Source organism: Ochotona curzoniae, unplaced genomic scaffold (assembly GCF_017591425.1).
Source record: "Ochotona curzoniae isolate NIBS_2020 unplaced genomic scaffold, NIBS_Ocur_1.0 contig_2210, whole genome shotgun sequence".
Taxonomy (NCBI): domain Eukaryota; kingdom Metazoa; phylum Chordata; class Mammalia; order Lagomorpha; family Ochotonidae; genus Ochotona; species Ochotona curzoniae.
This window is the reverse complement of record NW_024465369.1, coordinates 39135837-39152731: the sequence shown is the minus strand read 5'-3', so window position 1 is coordinate 39152731 and position 16895 is coordinate 39135837. Positions and strand designations below refer to the sequence as shown.

The 16895-nt window shown below is 37.8% G+C and overlaps 1 protein-coding gene across 1 annotated transcript in view; it reads left to right on the top strand.

The window, feature by feature from the left end:
• Nucleotides 1-16895, top strand: part of CCDC141 (coiled-coil domain containing 141) — a 176436-nt gene that overhangs the window by 47924 nt on the left and 111617 nt on the right. Inside the window, exons 6-8 of the mRNA XM_040972003.1 lie at nucleotides 3244-3435; nucleotides 7162-7270; nucleotides 13767-14020. Of these exons, the coding sequence (XP_040827937.1) occupies nucleotides 3244-3435; nucleotides 7162-7270; nucleotides 13767-14020 (555 nt within the window). The remainder of the gene's footprint in view (nucleotides 1-3243; nucleotides 3436-7161; nucleotides 7271-13766; nucleotides 14021-16895) is intronic.

Below are 16895 nucleotides of genomic sequence, written 5' to 3'. Positions count from 1 at the left end.
GTACACCTTGGTCTTTTAGGTGAAGGGGAAATAAGAACTTGTCTCCATAAAAATACGCAGCATTGAGCATTAAAATAACAGTGTTTCTTGAGTGCTGGCAGCATAGGAATGAATATTAGGTTCAGAAGAGAGAGTGGTTAATAGCAGGACATGGTACTGGAGCAAACATTAAAGCCTGTTGCAAGAATCAAGTGACCTTCCTCCCATCCTCACCAAACTTGGAAAAGAATCACCACAGAAATCCAAGTGCTACTCTAACACCTGGGTGGTAGTGTCTGGCTTTGTGTTCAGACCCTGATGTATTTCTAAAATTCCACTGGAATCACATTTTCAGTGAGATTTGGGATTGAGAAATATCCTAGCTATTTCAGTTAGAATCTCTGTCTCATCGAGTATTTCAGATGGTTTTTAAAAGGCCGTAGGAGCATTGGACTGTACCTGGGTCCCCATCCCACAACACCAAGAATGAGCTAAAACTCTAAAGGAATTTGCAACACAGATTTTTCCAAAGCACCTCAGAGCAGAATGTCTCCTAGCTGTCTTGGAGAACATCCCAAGTGCAGCTTGTACCAAATGAAACCCAGAAGCTTTTGCAAAAATGTTCTGACCTTGAGTTTGAAATAAGCAGAAGATTTTATGGTTTCTACCAAAGGTCATGGGAGAGTCCCAAGGAAGTATCCAAAATGAGAATTGTAGTTCTTCAAGCTGCTTTCACCTAAAACTGTGTATCACTGATAAAGGGTCACCTTCGTAGGGAAAGGACAGCAACAGAACAGTTTCATAGGTTCTTAGTAAGGCAACGAGGCCTCTATGTAGAAGTAGTCTACCAAAGGCAATACATATAGTCATTTTTCAGGCTTATCATATTGCCTTTTTGTCAAACCCAAGAAATGCCACTGGATGTTTATTTGCCTGTTTTTCAGATAAAGAATTCATTTACCTTCACGTCCTGCATTTGCCATAAAATTACATAACTATTTTAGTTTCAGTTTATACTATTCCTGTTGGTCATGTGAATAAAATATCTTAGAGTTTGAAATTCCTTATATTTTTCTTCTCTTTGTGTATGCTTTTATAATTATTGTGTCAATTAGGTCCAGTTGGCTGGGGATTCTGGATATTTTACCTATATTCTTACTAATGTTCACCTGTTGCAAATGTTGAAATTCCTAGAGCAATGTGAAGTCTCTAGTTACTGAAAATAGATTTGTCTGTTTCTCCTTGTAATTGTTTACATTTTTTGTGCCTCATTTTTGATACTGTCATTCAGCTCATATACATTTAGGCTTATCGTATGTTCAGAAAAATTGGACCCGTATCATGAGATATTGTGAGATTATAGTTCTTCCTATGAAATCTGCTCTGTCTGGAATTAATACAGCTGCTCCATTTTTCCGTGGATTGGTTTTAGCATGATGTATCCTGCTTCATCCAGTAACTGTTTCTGCTCAGTTTCACTGAGGTGACATGTGCTTGACAAGGAAAAGGTGTATGTAAAAGTGGCCTACGTGATGAGGATCAAGCTAGTTCATTTGTTGCCTCCCTAGCTAATAGCTTTAATGCAGCTCTGCCGTTATATTTTCAGTTGGTCTTCTGTAGGCAATTCACAGTTTGGTCTTATTTTTCTTATTGACAATGATAATCACTGCTGAACCCAAGCAAAGGTAGACAAGGTCAAGGGGAAATTCCTCAAAGTGGTACTGTTATTTTTAAGTTGCCTTTTTTCATCCTGCAGTGTTCACTTGGTTGCTGTAAACCTTTGGTTTTGACAAAGTTGAGAGACTTTTTTTTTTCTTTTTTGATGTTGCTCTGAAAGGATGGGTCCTTAGGGCTATCTGCTCTTTCAAATGTTTTCTTATTGGCATCTGCCAGATGCTTTGATATTTTATTAGCTTTCAAGAAACCAACTTTAAAAGGCAGTTTTTGAGATGACCCTCTAATTTTCTAATTTTTGGTTTTGTATTGAATAAATTCATCTCATTTTTTTCTCAGTATCTTTCCATAAACTTGTCTTTTTATTTTTTAATTTTTATTTTTTAAAGACAAAATTATCTAATGGTATATAAGGATACTTTGAAGAGTTTGTGGAAATGCAATTAAAAGATAAGTTTGCTTAGAACATGGTTGTTTAAAGTGTAATTAAAGGACATGTTTGTTCAGATTTCTGTGTAAGTATGCTTTTCTGAATGGAATAAGTTAACTGCTTTTTCCTTAAGCCACCTTTAATTCTTTCATTCCATATTTAACTAAGAATTATTTATGAAGTGTTTTTAAACTTTCTAAGTGATTTATTCACTTTTCTTTTTGCCACTTGTTTCTATTTTATTTATTCTTTAAAGAGATAATCCTTAGATTGTCCTTTTCTATTTGTTTTATTTTTTGCTGGCATTGAATTCATCACATATTATGCCACATTGCTGGCTCTCTGTTTATTTTTACTATTTTTTTTAGTCTATAATGTGGGTTGCAAGTGTTCTTATTTTTGTACTATAAATATTATCTGGATAAGAATTTATTAATATTTACATTAATTTTCACAGTCATATTAACAATTAATGACAATTGTATATTAAAGAAAACAGTACATTTTAATGGGCTCATTTCTCAACTTTTTACCTTAATCTTCAGCCTGTGTTACAAGTAGTTTTCTTATTTCTTATGTAAAATCAGCACATTATCCTTTACCCCCTGAAAATGTGAGCATGCATTTTAATAAATCCCTGCTGTGCATGAAGCATGTTTAGATGTGAATCCTTTTAGCTTGGCTTGCCCCTTACTTTGACACAATGCCTATGACTCCCTTACTGTCAGCCTTGAAACTTATGTCTTGTGTCTAAAATTCTCTTTCAGGCCTTGGTAAGCCTGGTCTATTCGAACTTTTAAAATGGCATCTTAGTGGAACCAGTTTTGTGCTATTTGAAGTATTTGCATTACGTGTTGGATTAACTATTTGAGTCCAGGCTCCTTCACTTTTTTGGACAGGCTAGAAAGTAGTAGATGATGGCTCAAGTCCTTGAATTTTTGCCACATGGGAGATCCAAATGGGGTTTCTGGCTCTTGGTTTTGGCCTGGTCCAGCCTTGAGATTTGTGGCCATTTAGCATAAGGAGTCTGTGCAAGAATTCTGTCTGTCATATTGATTTTCAAGTAAAAAGTAATAAAACATTTTAAAAATAAATAAAATGGGATCTGATGTTCAGTGACACTCATTTTGTCTATTTTTTTTCTTCTCTCCCTAACTTAGGCTTTGGAAGATCAGGTATGGGAACTCTTACAGGAAGCAGACAAAACAGCTGAAGAGAATAAGGATCAGAGTCAGGTGTATGAAGCCATGGCCCAGACCCTGGGTGAAGCATGGAAAGGCCTCGTATTCATGCTTGAAAGAAGAAGGGAACTTCTTATGCTGACCTCTGAATTTTTTGAAAATGCTTTGGAGGTTTGTGTTTAAAAACAAAACAAAAACTTCTAGTTTTTCACATTACAACAAGTGAATAACATTTCTGGCAATATTAATGTGCAAACTGACATGTAAGTTAAGCCAAAAAATAGTATCACCACAAAAATATGTGCAGATTTTCTGAATGCTCAAACATAGGACTGTTGGTCTACACTGTAGTGTGGTGCCTTGAAACTCCACCTGCAGTGGCAACACTGGTTTGTGTTCTGGATGCTCCACTTCTGATGGTCTGGGAAATCAGTACCCACATGGGAAACCAGGACAAAGTTCCTGGCTCCTAGCTTCATTTGCCCAACTTGGTCCACTATGGCCGTGTGTGGAATGAACCTATCTGTACATTCCTCTCTTTTCTGTCTTTCCTTATATGTAACTCTACCTTTCAAATAAAAATAAAAATCTTTAACCAATTAAACTGTTAATATTTTAAATATAGGTCTCTGATTGAAAACCAAATATAATTAATAAATTTTGACTAAAATGTCAAGTAAAAGTAGAAATACTAGATAGTAAGCCATTCTGATTCTTTTTCTCTTCTCTTTAGAAGATAGTAATGTAATTCCTAAATAAGTTACCTTAATTATAAGATGCTCATAATTATAAGATGTTAGTAAGAATTTACTAACAGTGTTCCTGTTGGCTAAAAGTTGGAGGATATAATTTCCTTTGTTACTTATTTTAAACATAAATTGCAGAATATACCATAGAGAGTTTGACTTGTACACTAGAATTTTATGGAGTACTTTCCTAAGGTATGTGTTTGATTTTTCATTAAGTTTAAGCTCACTAGATTACAAAACAAGGAACAAGTCCTGGTACAGAGAAGGCCATTTCTCCATATAAGATATTTTTTAATTGTTAGGGTTTTTATTTCAGTTTCCCAATTTCATAATGTGAGACTCAAATAGCTTTATCAAAAGAGGTGCTAAATTTGGTGTAAGGCAGCTATTGAAAATTTCTCTTTCAGCTTCTCTGTCAAGTGGCAATACGTTCATGTTGATATGAAAGCACTGCCTCATTATGATGAAGTATGAGCTTTGAAAAATAGGACATTTTTGAACTAAAAATTCAGGGCCTAGATCCAATATAATGAAGAAAAGAAGATTAGTTACAGTGCATAAAAATGTAGGTAGACAATCTCATGCATTATAAACTCACTTAAAAGCAAGAATCAGGAACAGAAACCTTATTGTAATTGGTTTGTTTTACACAATTTGAACATTGAAACCAAGCTCATAATTCATTTTACAGATCATTTTGGGAAAAAGTTCCATATATAATCTTTTCTGAAAAAGAATAAGCCAACTGAAATACATCTACAGAGGCCAAATTTTTCCATCTTAGTAAGTAGGGTATATGGATATCAGCTATCCTTGAGGCAGCACTTTTGAGCAGGGAATTACCTTTTTCCTGATATTAAGCTCAGTGTCTGTTTCTCATCATGTTCCAATATTAATGCTAATTAATGATGAGTAAAAGAAATTAAAAAATTATTAATAATGCAACTTCAGTAGAAATACTGATTGTTTTTGGTGTCCCAATCCGATGTTGTGCAGGCAGACACCTGCATAATCTTCCATCCCTTTTGTAAACCAAACCACTTTTCATTAGTAATTGAAAAAAAAAAAAAGAAGACGACAGTGACATTAACAAGATCTTTGAAAAGTGTCCTACTTAACAACTTGTTCAGGGGCAGGATGAACCAAGTTGTAAACTTGTAGGTGGGGAAAAGAAAATATCTATCAGGGTCAAAGTTAGTAACATTGGGAACACTTTCCCGAGTACAGAATTATTTGCTTATGCATTTTTAAAAAATTTAAATATAAATGTGAAATATGCATGTTATACAATGACTGCAAAATTTTCCAGGCTGCTCTGCAGGGAAACAAAACAAGTCATCTGCTAGAGGTGGGTTGTTTTTGTTTTTGTCTCTTTGAAGATCCTCTTCAAAGAATATCTTTCAAATAAGTTATTAGAAACTGAAACAATAAGACATATTGATGACATGTAGTGTCATCCCCTTACTGAACTACATGCATGTGGGTGTTCTTTAGAAGTACAAGATGTCTTATTATCTGGCATTTGATGATGATTTCAGGGTGATTTCAGGCTTATAGATGCACCTTCAGGGAGACCCTGCTCCCCTCAAGCACTGTCCGGTCCTTGGAGAGCACTGTCCCTACCTGGGAAAGGCAGATGTCAGGCTGTCCTGACAGGATGCTACAGGCTTCTGCATCTCAAAAGATGATACACACATCAGTTCCTCTCCCTTCATTCCACATCATGTATAACGGAATGTTATTCAACTGTTTTGTCCAAGTGCAGCATACATTATTCATCAAAATATTAAAACACCAAACACAAAGATAATAGTTGAAAGAAACCATGAAAATGATAGTCTTCTGTGTTTTTCTCCCTAGATTAGGTTAATATGATCACATAGTAAGCATGTTAAAGTGCTTCTTAATACTACATCTTAGAGCTAAAATGAGGTAGTAATGTGCCTACTACCAAGGATAACCATCTGTGGTTTTTATCTTTCAAAGTTTGTATCTGATATGGTTCTCCTAAGGATTTGACCATATTTTTCCTTCATGGAGGAAAAATAGAAACAAGACCTGTTTGTTCACTATTTGGGGTATCATCTTGTCGGATATTTTCCTTTGAAACATGAACTTTTTTTTTTTAATATTCCTGTAGTTAAACTTATTTTTATTTCACAAATAATGCATACATATTATTGGTAACAATACAAATAAGATACACATATTTTCAAAAGCTGAAAGCTCATCTGTGCTCAAAAATTTCTAATTCTGCTTCTTCTCATAGAGGCATCCATTTTGTGTGTATCTTTGCAAACAAATTTCTCTATAGATATACTTAATTTTTGCTTTATATAGAAAATGTCATTAGACTGTGTTATTCTGAAACTTGCCCTTTACCATTAAAATTATGTGGGGGAAAAAAGACTATATCCTTCCAAGTTCCTAAGCAAATTTATTTATAACGTACAGGTTGTTGATTAGTCAATTATTTGTTGATTTCTATTAGTAAATTTGCTGCTTATTCTTAATAAATTGCTTTAGAAGTGCTAAAAGTAATTATATTTATTATAGGATGCAATAATTCTGGTTGAAAATATATTTTTAAAAGCAATATTATTTGTTTGAAAATCAGAGTTACAAAGAGCCAGAAGAGAGAAATATTTTCCACCCACTGATTCATTCTCCAGATAGCCACGATGACTGGAGTTTGAAGCCAGGTGCTGAAAACTGCATCCGCATCTTCCCCGTGGGTGGAGGGAACTCACGGGAACCCAAGCACTAAGGCCATATTCTGCTTTCCCAGGCACATGATGAGGCAGTTTGATTGGAAGCGGAGCAATTGAGTCTCTGGCCTGTGTGACATCCTTGTCCCACAATGCTGTTCCCTGGCTGAAGCATTTGGTAGACATTTCAACAGTAAACATGCTGGTATTACAGCACATGTGGTCTATTTCTAGTGAAGAAAGAAAAGCAGGGAAAGAAGTGTAAATCTGTAAACTGGTCACATACAAACAAATATCCACTCTCATATACACCACTGTACTAACACAGATACACAGTAATAAATACTCATTTAGCCTATTGGTTCATTTAAAAATATTAATAGCAAGATGGCATGTTCATTTTTCTTTTTAATCGTATTTCTCCTGTATTTTTGTTGTAGTTTGCAATTAAAATAGATCAAGCTGAAGATTTCCTCCAGAATACTCATGAATTTGAAAGTACCGAGTCCCTAAAATCTCTTCTTCAGCTCCATGAGCATCATACTAAAGGCAAGAACTTTTACTCCTCACTAAAACTTTAAAGTTTAAAATGTATTAACATGAGAGTGTTTATGGTGATGCATTTTTAACTTTTCTGCTTCTGTCTACTTCAATTTGTTCCACGAAAGAAGACATAAAACTTTGTCTTTGACTATCTCTTAAAAAAAGGAAATGGTTCTAAATTGGTCTAAGAGGATGGGAGAGGAAGAATCTACAGGAACGTCACCCACTCAGTCTGCTAGACTTTTGGCTTTCAGATTTTAGGCAGAAATTACCCCTCTGGGCACAGTGTTTGTCCCTTCATTCCCAGTGTCTAGCAAGGTGCCTAGCACAAGACAGATCCTCAAGAGATTTTTGTTATTTGAAGATAAAGGGCTGAATTCAGTGAAAGGTACGTCTAAAGGTTAACAAATGAAAGGTCTAGCCTTTACATGATATGGTTGGTGAGAAAATTAACTCTCTTGTCATTATAGCTGTAGGAATCAGGATTTTTCCAGACAGAAATCTTATGAGACACTGTACCAAAAAAAAAAAAAATTGCTCAACTCTTCTAAGAACTTGTGGACAGGACAATTGTTAAATGGTGGCTTGTGTGCTGTGCCTTATCTACCAGAATTGGGGTGGGCTATGACTGGAGTAGGGAAGGCATTAATGGAAGGGTAGTTTGCACTGGCATTTGTTTCTGTGGAAGGACAGTAGATACACAGTTGCAAAAAAAAATCAGTTCTTTCCTTTGTAATGTGTTTTCTAATTGGCACTGCCCAGTGGACCTCAGTATAAAGGAAATAACTCCCTTAATTCATTTTTCACAGTTCTGACTTGACACCTAACTCCCTTTCGTCTGCTCGTGCTAGACAGAAGCAAAGGGCATTTTTAAAGCTGTGAGTAGATTCTGTTTCTGTCACCTTTTGAAGGGTTTTGGATAATAGGTAACTATAAAGCCCTTATTACTACAACTTTCCCAAACCTCAAAGATTCAAGAACTCAATCTTCACTTTGTTTATGTCTTCTGAAAGTCTCCCCTCCCCACACACACTTTGAATTAGTTGTTATTCCATAGGGCCTATCACTGACAAAGATTATAAATAGCATCCAAAGACTCCATGTGAAAATATCAGCATGCCCAATTTCATGCAGCAGAGGCATGTTCCTGCAGGGTCCTGCAAGGGGTCAGCAGAGCCCCGTGAAATCCTGCCCGGAGACTGGAAAGTAGATCTAGTCCAGGTAACAGATGAGTTCTGTAATGAATTCAGTCTGTTATGATCATCACACAACAATCTTGTGTCCTATGCTTTGCAGTGACTGAAACTTTCACAACAGAGCTTCAACCAAGGCAATCATGAAAGCATTTTCCAGGGGGATTGACAGGTTGTGGAAGTGGAGGTTTTTCCACATATATTTGGGGGTGGATCTGGAAGAAGGGTATAACTTAAAGCTGTTTTGTGCATGCTGTTGTTGGTGCCTGCCGAGTTTATGGGATGCGGAGCACAGAGAGCCACTTTATGGGAGTGCATGCTGCTTTGTGTGACAACAGTGTGTGGTACTGATATGGTGCCAAGATGAGAGTGGCACCATTAACTTGCTTTTCAGGGATGTAGTATTCCAGAGTCTACTTGACATCTTAGTCTAAAGCAATAAATAAAAAATACTATTTTTGTGATGGGCAAATCTTTGGTAGCATGCCTGTCCTGAAATTATTGGCCTTCTGTCAAAAATTGACAACAAGGATTGAAAGGGGATCTGGTTAGGTCACCTGCTTCTATTCCATCTGCTCAGTGATGGCTTCAGGGCTTTGCTTTCATGTAATGGGAATGGATGAAACTGATTAACCCACTAATTCAGTAAGATGTGACTAAGATCAGCTGATACAAAATGCATATTAAAAATGAAATCCTGGTGTTTACTTAAGAGTTTCAAGTCTATAATCTTAAAATTTAAGGAAACAAAATACATCTGTAAGTACAGCTGGCAGTTCTATGTTTCTGATATTGACTAGTGAGTAGTCAAAGTGGGAGTATTAGGATGACAAATGCTGATAGTGTAACTGAAGAAGCTATTCATACTTACCCTGACGGCCACTTTATTTTTAAAAATGATTTCTTTATTTTGAGAGAGTTACAGAGAGATAGAGGGTGAGATCCTTCATCTGCTGATTCACTCCCCTCTTGTTCCCCACAGCCAGAGCTGGGTCGGGCTGAAGCCAGTAGCTTCCTCTGAGTCTCCCACATGAGTGCAGGGGTCCAAGGACTTGAGCCACCCTCTGCTGTTTTCCTAGACCATAAGCAAGGAGCTGGATCAGAAGCAGAGCAGTTGGGGACACAAACTGGTGTCACAAGAAGAGGTTTATTAGATTGATACCACCATGCTAGCCCAATGGTCTCTTTATTTCAGTTACCTTACTTATGCTTTTCCCTTATTCAAAAATGCTAAGGTATGTTGCATGGCAGAAACTTTGTCTATAAAATTGTGGTCAGAACCAGTATGATAGTTTCTGCCCTGTGGGATGCTACAGAAAAAGTCAGTCCCCAACAAGACAATCCTAGAAATAGTTGAAGACTAACATCCTCTCCAGTGCCCTCTGATTTGGGTTAAACATGCCTGGTTAAAATCTTTTCTAGTAAAGATGGTTTCCAGACTCTTGTCTGGCTTGCTTGACCTAGATTCAACAACACACAAGTAAAAATTACTTTCTGAGCTCATGGCTGGTGAGAAACCCATGGCTGTGTGTCAGGGGAATCCATGATCCTTGCCTTTGGGATATCTACAATCTAGCAGGGCAGGTGCATAATTATTATGGAATTCTCTGTGCATTTCCTGTGAATACCTCTGTGACACCAGCTGGCACACTGTATAGTGATAACATGCTTCTCTTTTCATCTCCGTCACCACATCTTTGACTCTCTGGGCTTAGAACAGTCCCCATCTCTGAGGATCGTTCCTGAGTATGTTTTACATATAAATAAAATATAAGACATGATATATGATGGTATAAAAGTGAGCAATAAACTAGATACATTAGGGACAATAAGGAAAAGAAAGCTTACTGTAAGCTCTGAGAAATCACAATGACACTCTCCAGTTTTTTAATGCCAATCTTAAAATGATTATCATGTCTAATAAGCTGTATCATAGGATGTCATATCATTACTTCGTTTTTCATAGATGTCATATATCAATTTTGTCATAAGTTGGATAGAGGCTTATTTACATCAGCCATCTTGTCGACTTTTATGTATTTTAAGACTTTTTATTTAATTTTATTGTAAAGTCAGATATATAGAGAGGAGGAGAGACAGAGAGGAGGATCCTCTGTTCATTGATTCACTCCCCAAGTGACCACAATGGCTGGAGCTGAGTTGACCCGAAGCCAGGAGCCAGGATCCTCTTCCTGGTCTTCCAAGCAAGTGCAGGGTTCCAAGGCTTTGGGCCATCCTCAACTGCTTTTCCAGGCCACAAGCAGGGAGCTGGATGGGAAGTGGAGCTGCCGGGATTAGAACCGGCACCCATATGGGATCCTAGCACGTTCAAGATAAGGACTTTAGCTGCTAGACTACAGCACCAGGCCCTACTTGTATGTATTTTTAGAAGTGCATATTAAGCAATTTTAAGAAAACAATCCCCCTTAAGAATATTTGGAACTGAAAAATATGTTAAAAACAAGTATCATCCAAGATCTCAGCACCAGTACTTTAATGTCAACAATTGTTGAAAAGATCTTATTTGAAAAGGTGTATAATAAGCTGAAAGTATACCTAACTTATTACCCTTCATTATCAACCATTTGAAATTGGCTAATTATGCTAAATAATTTGGGCATACCCTATAAGTAATTATTTAAAATGTATTTTCCCATCAGTTCTTAATATATAGTGGGACTTAAATAATGATAATTTATTGACTATATGTGCCATCACAAAGTGTTGCGCTAATAAGGGTTTTGAATGTGCACAAATACACAGTGCTTAAAATAGATCTGTAGAGACTTCTAGAAGGCCATCATATACCCAAATAATTTGCCCATGAGGCAAAAAAATACATCACTTTGGTCAACAGAGTGGTGAAAATAAAAAATACATCACTTTGGTCAACAAATAGTGTTGAAAATAAAAGAGACAAGACATAAGAAACTGATAGAGGAAGCCCAAGGCAGGTGACAGAGGGGACTGAGAATTCACCGACCTTATCATGGAGGGAGATAATAGATTGAAATCTGAGTGCATTTACAGGTTAATTTTGGTTTAGGAGATTGCACAACTGAAGATAATATGGGGATGGTTATGTTATTTTGGCTAAAAGTAAAACAGAAAACCAAGAAAAGAAGGCAGCTTGGGATCTTGGCAAATTGTGTGCATTCCTGTGGTGCTGGAACGGGTTGACTTGACCCATGGTCAGTCTACAACACTGTCAGAACAGAATTTGTGTTTCCTTCTCTCATTTAAAAAGTTGTCCATGTAAGAACTATTTATAGGACAGGAGAACAGAAATCTCATGTGGAAACTCTGCTGCCCTCTCATAATTCTTGTGTGTTTGTAGCTAATTGTAATAACATATCAAGCTCCTCAGTGCAAAGGGAAAATTCTCTGTCTGCATATGTTTAAGCAGCCAGCCACCTCAATCACGATATTATGGTTATATAAATAATAACTTTGATGGGAAACAACCTCTACCATATGTGTTGACATTGCTTCTTAAGTTGTATGTGCCATTTTACAGTAATAGGCAGACAGGCCTTTTTCCTGTACTCTTTTCCTCACCTCTTATTTGCCCTTTTTGGCTTAATTTTCTCTGCTCAAGAAGTCTCATTTTAATGTTTCCCATGGCTTTTCTTATCCTGTTTAAATTCTCTCCTCATTCTGACATGGTTGAAGTCCATTACTGTTTTAGTTGTTTCTTTTATTTTTCGTGAATGTGGACTCTGTGATGTTTCATAAAATCTTTGCTGTGACTGAAATTATAATACACCAGTTATAAGAACAAGGGTTTCTCTGCTATATGGGTTTTCTGCTGCAGAAGCAGGGGTGAGCTCACACAGAAAGTCTTTGCAAATTTATCATATCCATAGTGTTTCTACCGATGTGCTCTTTGCTGCCCAATAAGGCCAATACTCCCAGCAGGATTTTGGCCACATTCTTCACAATTTTATTGTCTCCCTTGACAGATGTTCTGATCCTTTTTCTTTAACCCATCCCCAAATTCACAGAACTTTCTGTCTTCAGCCTCCTCTAGAGCGTTCTTTAGAATTGTCAGATTCTTGCATTGCTTTGCCTTGATTTCCATTTTTACAGCTGCCTCTGCCATCTTGGTCTTAGTCTTCCCATCTGACAGAGCATTGTGTTCCTGAGGGTTGTATTGAAGCAGATTTCCATGGGCTCAAGCTGGACACCTCAGGTGACAACTGGAGAAGTACCATTTATTCTGTAATCTATTCTTGCCCTCCTGAGGATCTGAGACCTGGAGCCCTGCGAGTCATTGTATAGAATAGAGTTGTAATTCCTGAAACCAGACCACTAGAGACTTCCGCTTGGTACAGTCTCCAGATTACTGTCAAAACTCACGTATGACTCCTCAGTCATGGCCCTGTCCTCTCTAGGAGTGGTTTGTTTCTGTGTGTTTTTAAAATCCTCATCGCATTATCTAGAGCACATAATTGTATTCTCCAATACATTCATCAGTTCTCACCACCTCAGTCATAGAGATCTTTTCTCTCTCTTACACACACACACACACACACACACACACACACACACACACACACACACACACACACACACACGGAGAGAGGGAGGGAGGGCAGGAAGATAGACAGACAGGCAGACAGACTTGAGCCATACTCTGCTGCTTTTCCAGGTCATAAAGAGGGAGCTGGATCAGAATTGGATCAGCCAGGACATATGGAATATCAGCACTATAGGCAGAGAATCAGCTTGCTACGTCACTAAACCAGCCGCTGTCCCATTACATTTTCAAATACTGTGTTTATAGCTCTTTACCCAACAGGAAGCCTCAACAGATCTGAATCCGTACTCTTCCTTGACATCAACTGGTCAGAGCTGAGTGATGAATGAGATTACAGCTATAACATCCAGAAGCATGTTCTAACTAGATATGGACCACCACATTCATGGAGTTTTTGAATGTTCACTGTAGGCCATAAAAACCTTAAATATAGTCTAATCACATCCAAAAGTAGAACACTCTGGGGAGAGGCAACACCTCAGCCAGCATCACAACAGTAAAATTGAGCTCATGCCCAAATCCCCACAATCTTTCTGCTTCTCTACTGAATTATGCTAGCACTGCACTTCAGCAGTCTATTGTTAGCCATGATGTTTGACCAGTTGTTGGTTTCAAGCAGTGAAGGTAATTCATGTCTCTATATTCAAATTCCTTGCAGTAGATCTTACAATTAGTCATAAAAAGTTACATATATTTTAAATTTTATGACTATTCCAATTATTACTAATTACTTATATCACTGTTCCTTTTCTTTCTGATCTTCTTCTAGAACTTCTAGAAAAATCTCTAGCACTTCTAAACAAAAGTCAACAACTCAAGGACTTTATTGAAAAATTCAAATTTGGTGGTCCTAATATAAATCCTGAATTAAATCAAGGAGCTCAAAGCAGCTGTCTGAAGATAGACAACCTTCTTGAACTTCTACAAGACAGAAGAAGGCAACTCGATAAGTACCTGAAGCAACAGTGGCAGGAATTGAGTCAGGTTCTGCAGATATGTCAGTGGGACCAACGAGAAAGCCAGGTAAACCAAAGGGGTATTGAGTGATGTCCAGCTGTCTGTCTGCTAATTTGTGCCTCTTGGGATTAGCTTGTCTTTAACTAGGACTAGATCACAGTCATCTGACTAAATCTTTTGGTCTTTGGTCAAAAGTCTTTTGTTCAAAATACCATGTTGTTTCCAAAGTAAATCACATCAAATCGAAGATTTTAAAGAAAATTCTCACATAGTATTAATTATATAAAGGGAAACAATTTTGAACATGACTACTTTCTCTTGTTGGAAGCTTTCTCACTATTATATCACTGACTTAGATACTTTTTTTTTTTTTACAATTCTAAAATATTTTCTTGGAAGTGAGAGAGGCATGATGGTGTGGAATTGGGCTAGAGTGATGCTAATGTCAGTAAAACCCAAAATCTGTCAGCCCAGAAGAGGAAAAATGCTCTTAGTAAAGAGGACAGGGAGCAATGAAGAGTTCTGATTTTGCCTTTGACTAAAAGCATAAAGGCTAGAGGCCTTTCTGAGTCAATGAGTTTGCAGGTGCAGTAGGACTCATTACCCTGACTGAGGCAGTTTGCATCAGTTGCCACAGTGTTTGCTGTGTGAGGTTACATATTCCTTTCATTCCTATCATGTAGGGCAAGAAGACACACAATTTGTGCCAATCCTTTGGCCAAATAGTGGCATATTTATTATGACATTTCTGTTTATCCCAATCCTATGCTTGAAGTTATTCAATTAAATTTTAGCAACTAACAGTGTGATAGGAGGACTTTTGGTCAGCATACACAGAAAAATTATTGATTTTATCCAAATTGGAGAGACAAACAGCTGAGAAAAAAATAAGAGGCCAGGAGAAATTGGTTTTTATTTCCAGTGAAGGAGGCAGGGGCATCATTCCGTGGGGAGAGATGACTGAGACCAATGACTTGACTGACTTGCTTCAAAAGGTCACACAGACTTGACATTTGTACTTCCCAACATCTGCTGCAAAGGAGAGCAGGTAGTGAGCAGATGCTGGACTGATGAACAAGACAGGGTCAAAGGGCCTGGACAGACATGAAACAGTAAGTTGACTGGGCTTCCTCTAAGACACTCCTGCTGGGCCTGGTGCGATAGTGTAGCAGCTAACGTCATTGCCTTGAACACTCCAGGATCCCATATGGGCACTGGTTCTAATGCCGGTGTTCCCAGTTCTCAACCAGCTCTCTGCTTGTGGCCTGGGAAAGCAGTCAAGGACAGTCCAAAGCCTTGGCACCCTGCACCAGAAGAAGCTCCTCGCTCCTGGCTTTGGATTGGCTCAACTCCAGCCATTATGGCAACTTGGAGAATGAATCATCGGATGGAAGATCTTCCTCTCTGTCTCTCCTCTCTGTATATCCGCCTTTCCAATAAAAAAATAATAAAAATAAATCTTTAAAAAAAAAAAGATTTATTTATTTTTATTGGTAAGGTGGATATACAGAGAGGAGGAGAGACAGAGAGGAAGATCTTCCATCCGATGATTCACTCCCCAAGTGAGCGCAACGGGCCGATACTATGCCGGTCCGAAGCCAGGAGCCTCTTCCGGGTCTCCCACGGGGGTGCAGGGTCCCAAAGCTTTGGGCCGTCCTGGACTGCTTTCCCAGGCCACAGGCAGGGAGCTGGAAGGGAAGCAGGGCTGCCGGGATTAGAACCGGCGCCCATATGGGATCTCGGGCGTGCAAGGCGAGGACCTTTAACCACTTGTGCCACCACGCCGGGCCCAAAAATAAATAAATCTTAAAAAAAAAAGCAAAAATACACTCCTGCATGAATATGCATAGAGAGAGAGCAGAGCATGGGTCAAATGGCTAGGTTGAAAGAAAGTGGGCAAGTCTCTGTCTCCACGAAATGTGGACAAAGGCTCTGTGATTTACACTAGACAAGACAGCAGAAAGGTCAGAATTGGAATTCCTCAGAATGTATTTTAAATGTCAGGTAGATCTCCATCTGTGCACATGCTTCTTGGTTGCATTTTGGCCTTCTGTTAACTTGTTCTAGACTTTTAGCCAAGTATATGTATAGTCACAAGTGCACATAAACACTCAGATTTATTGAAGGAACAACTAAACAAGCAAATATATATAAGATTACATTATAACCTTTTTTATTAGACTGGAAAAAACAGGCATATCTTTGTGTCAGAAGTAGAATAAGTAATTTATTGAGTGTGTAATATTCTGCTATTTGAATACAACATAGTTGAAGCAAGGTCTTACTGATGAGGAATGATGGGCTCTTCAGCTTGCAATAGTATAAACAGCAATTAGTGCTTCCTGTTTTGCCATTCTGTGAACAAGGAAATGTTTTAAAATTCAGGGAGATAGGAGCATAATTCACTCAGCCATGTTTGTAAGTTTCTGTTTTAAAGTTTTGTTGATGCACAGGTGAAAAATAGCAACAGGGACATTCCCACTGAGTGAGGCTAATTTAGGTCCCATCATTTTCACATTCCTGGATGATCTACCTTTTAATCCTAGAGCCAAACTCCCTTGAAAGATAAAATTTCTTTTGTCAGCTCCTTACTTATTTTAAGGGATCATAGGAGCAGTTAAACTTTATATTAATAAAATGTCAGTTTGTCATTTAAGAAAAAAAATGGGAATTAAGTGAAGGATTGGACCAAAGATGGATCATAATGTGGATTCTCAACATCTGATGTATCTTCTTTCATAAGGGCCATTGAAAAGGCACTCTGTGCCTCACTGTTTCCAAGTGCCTGTGGCCTTATGCTTTTGAACTCTAATAGTTCATCTAATTCTCCTTTGAAAAATAAATTAAGTGGCCAACATAATGGCATCTTAAGATTCACACAAATTGTAGGAAAAAATACAAACAAATGCCAAGAACCTTAACTTACTCAGAATACATGCTA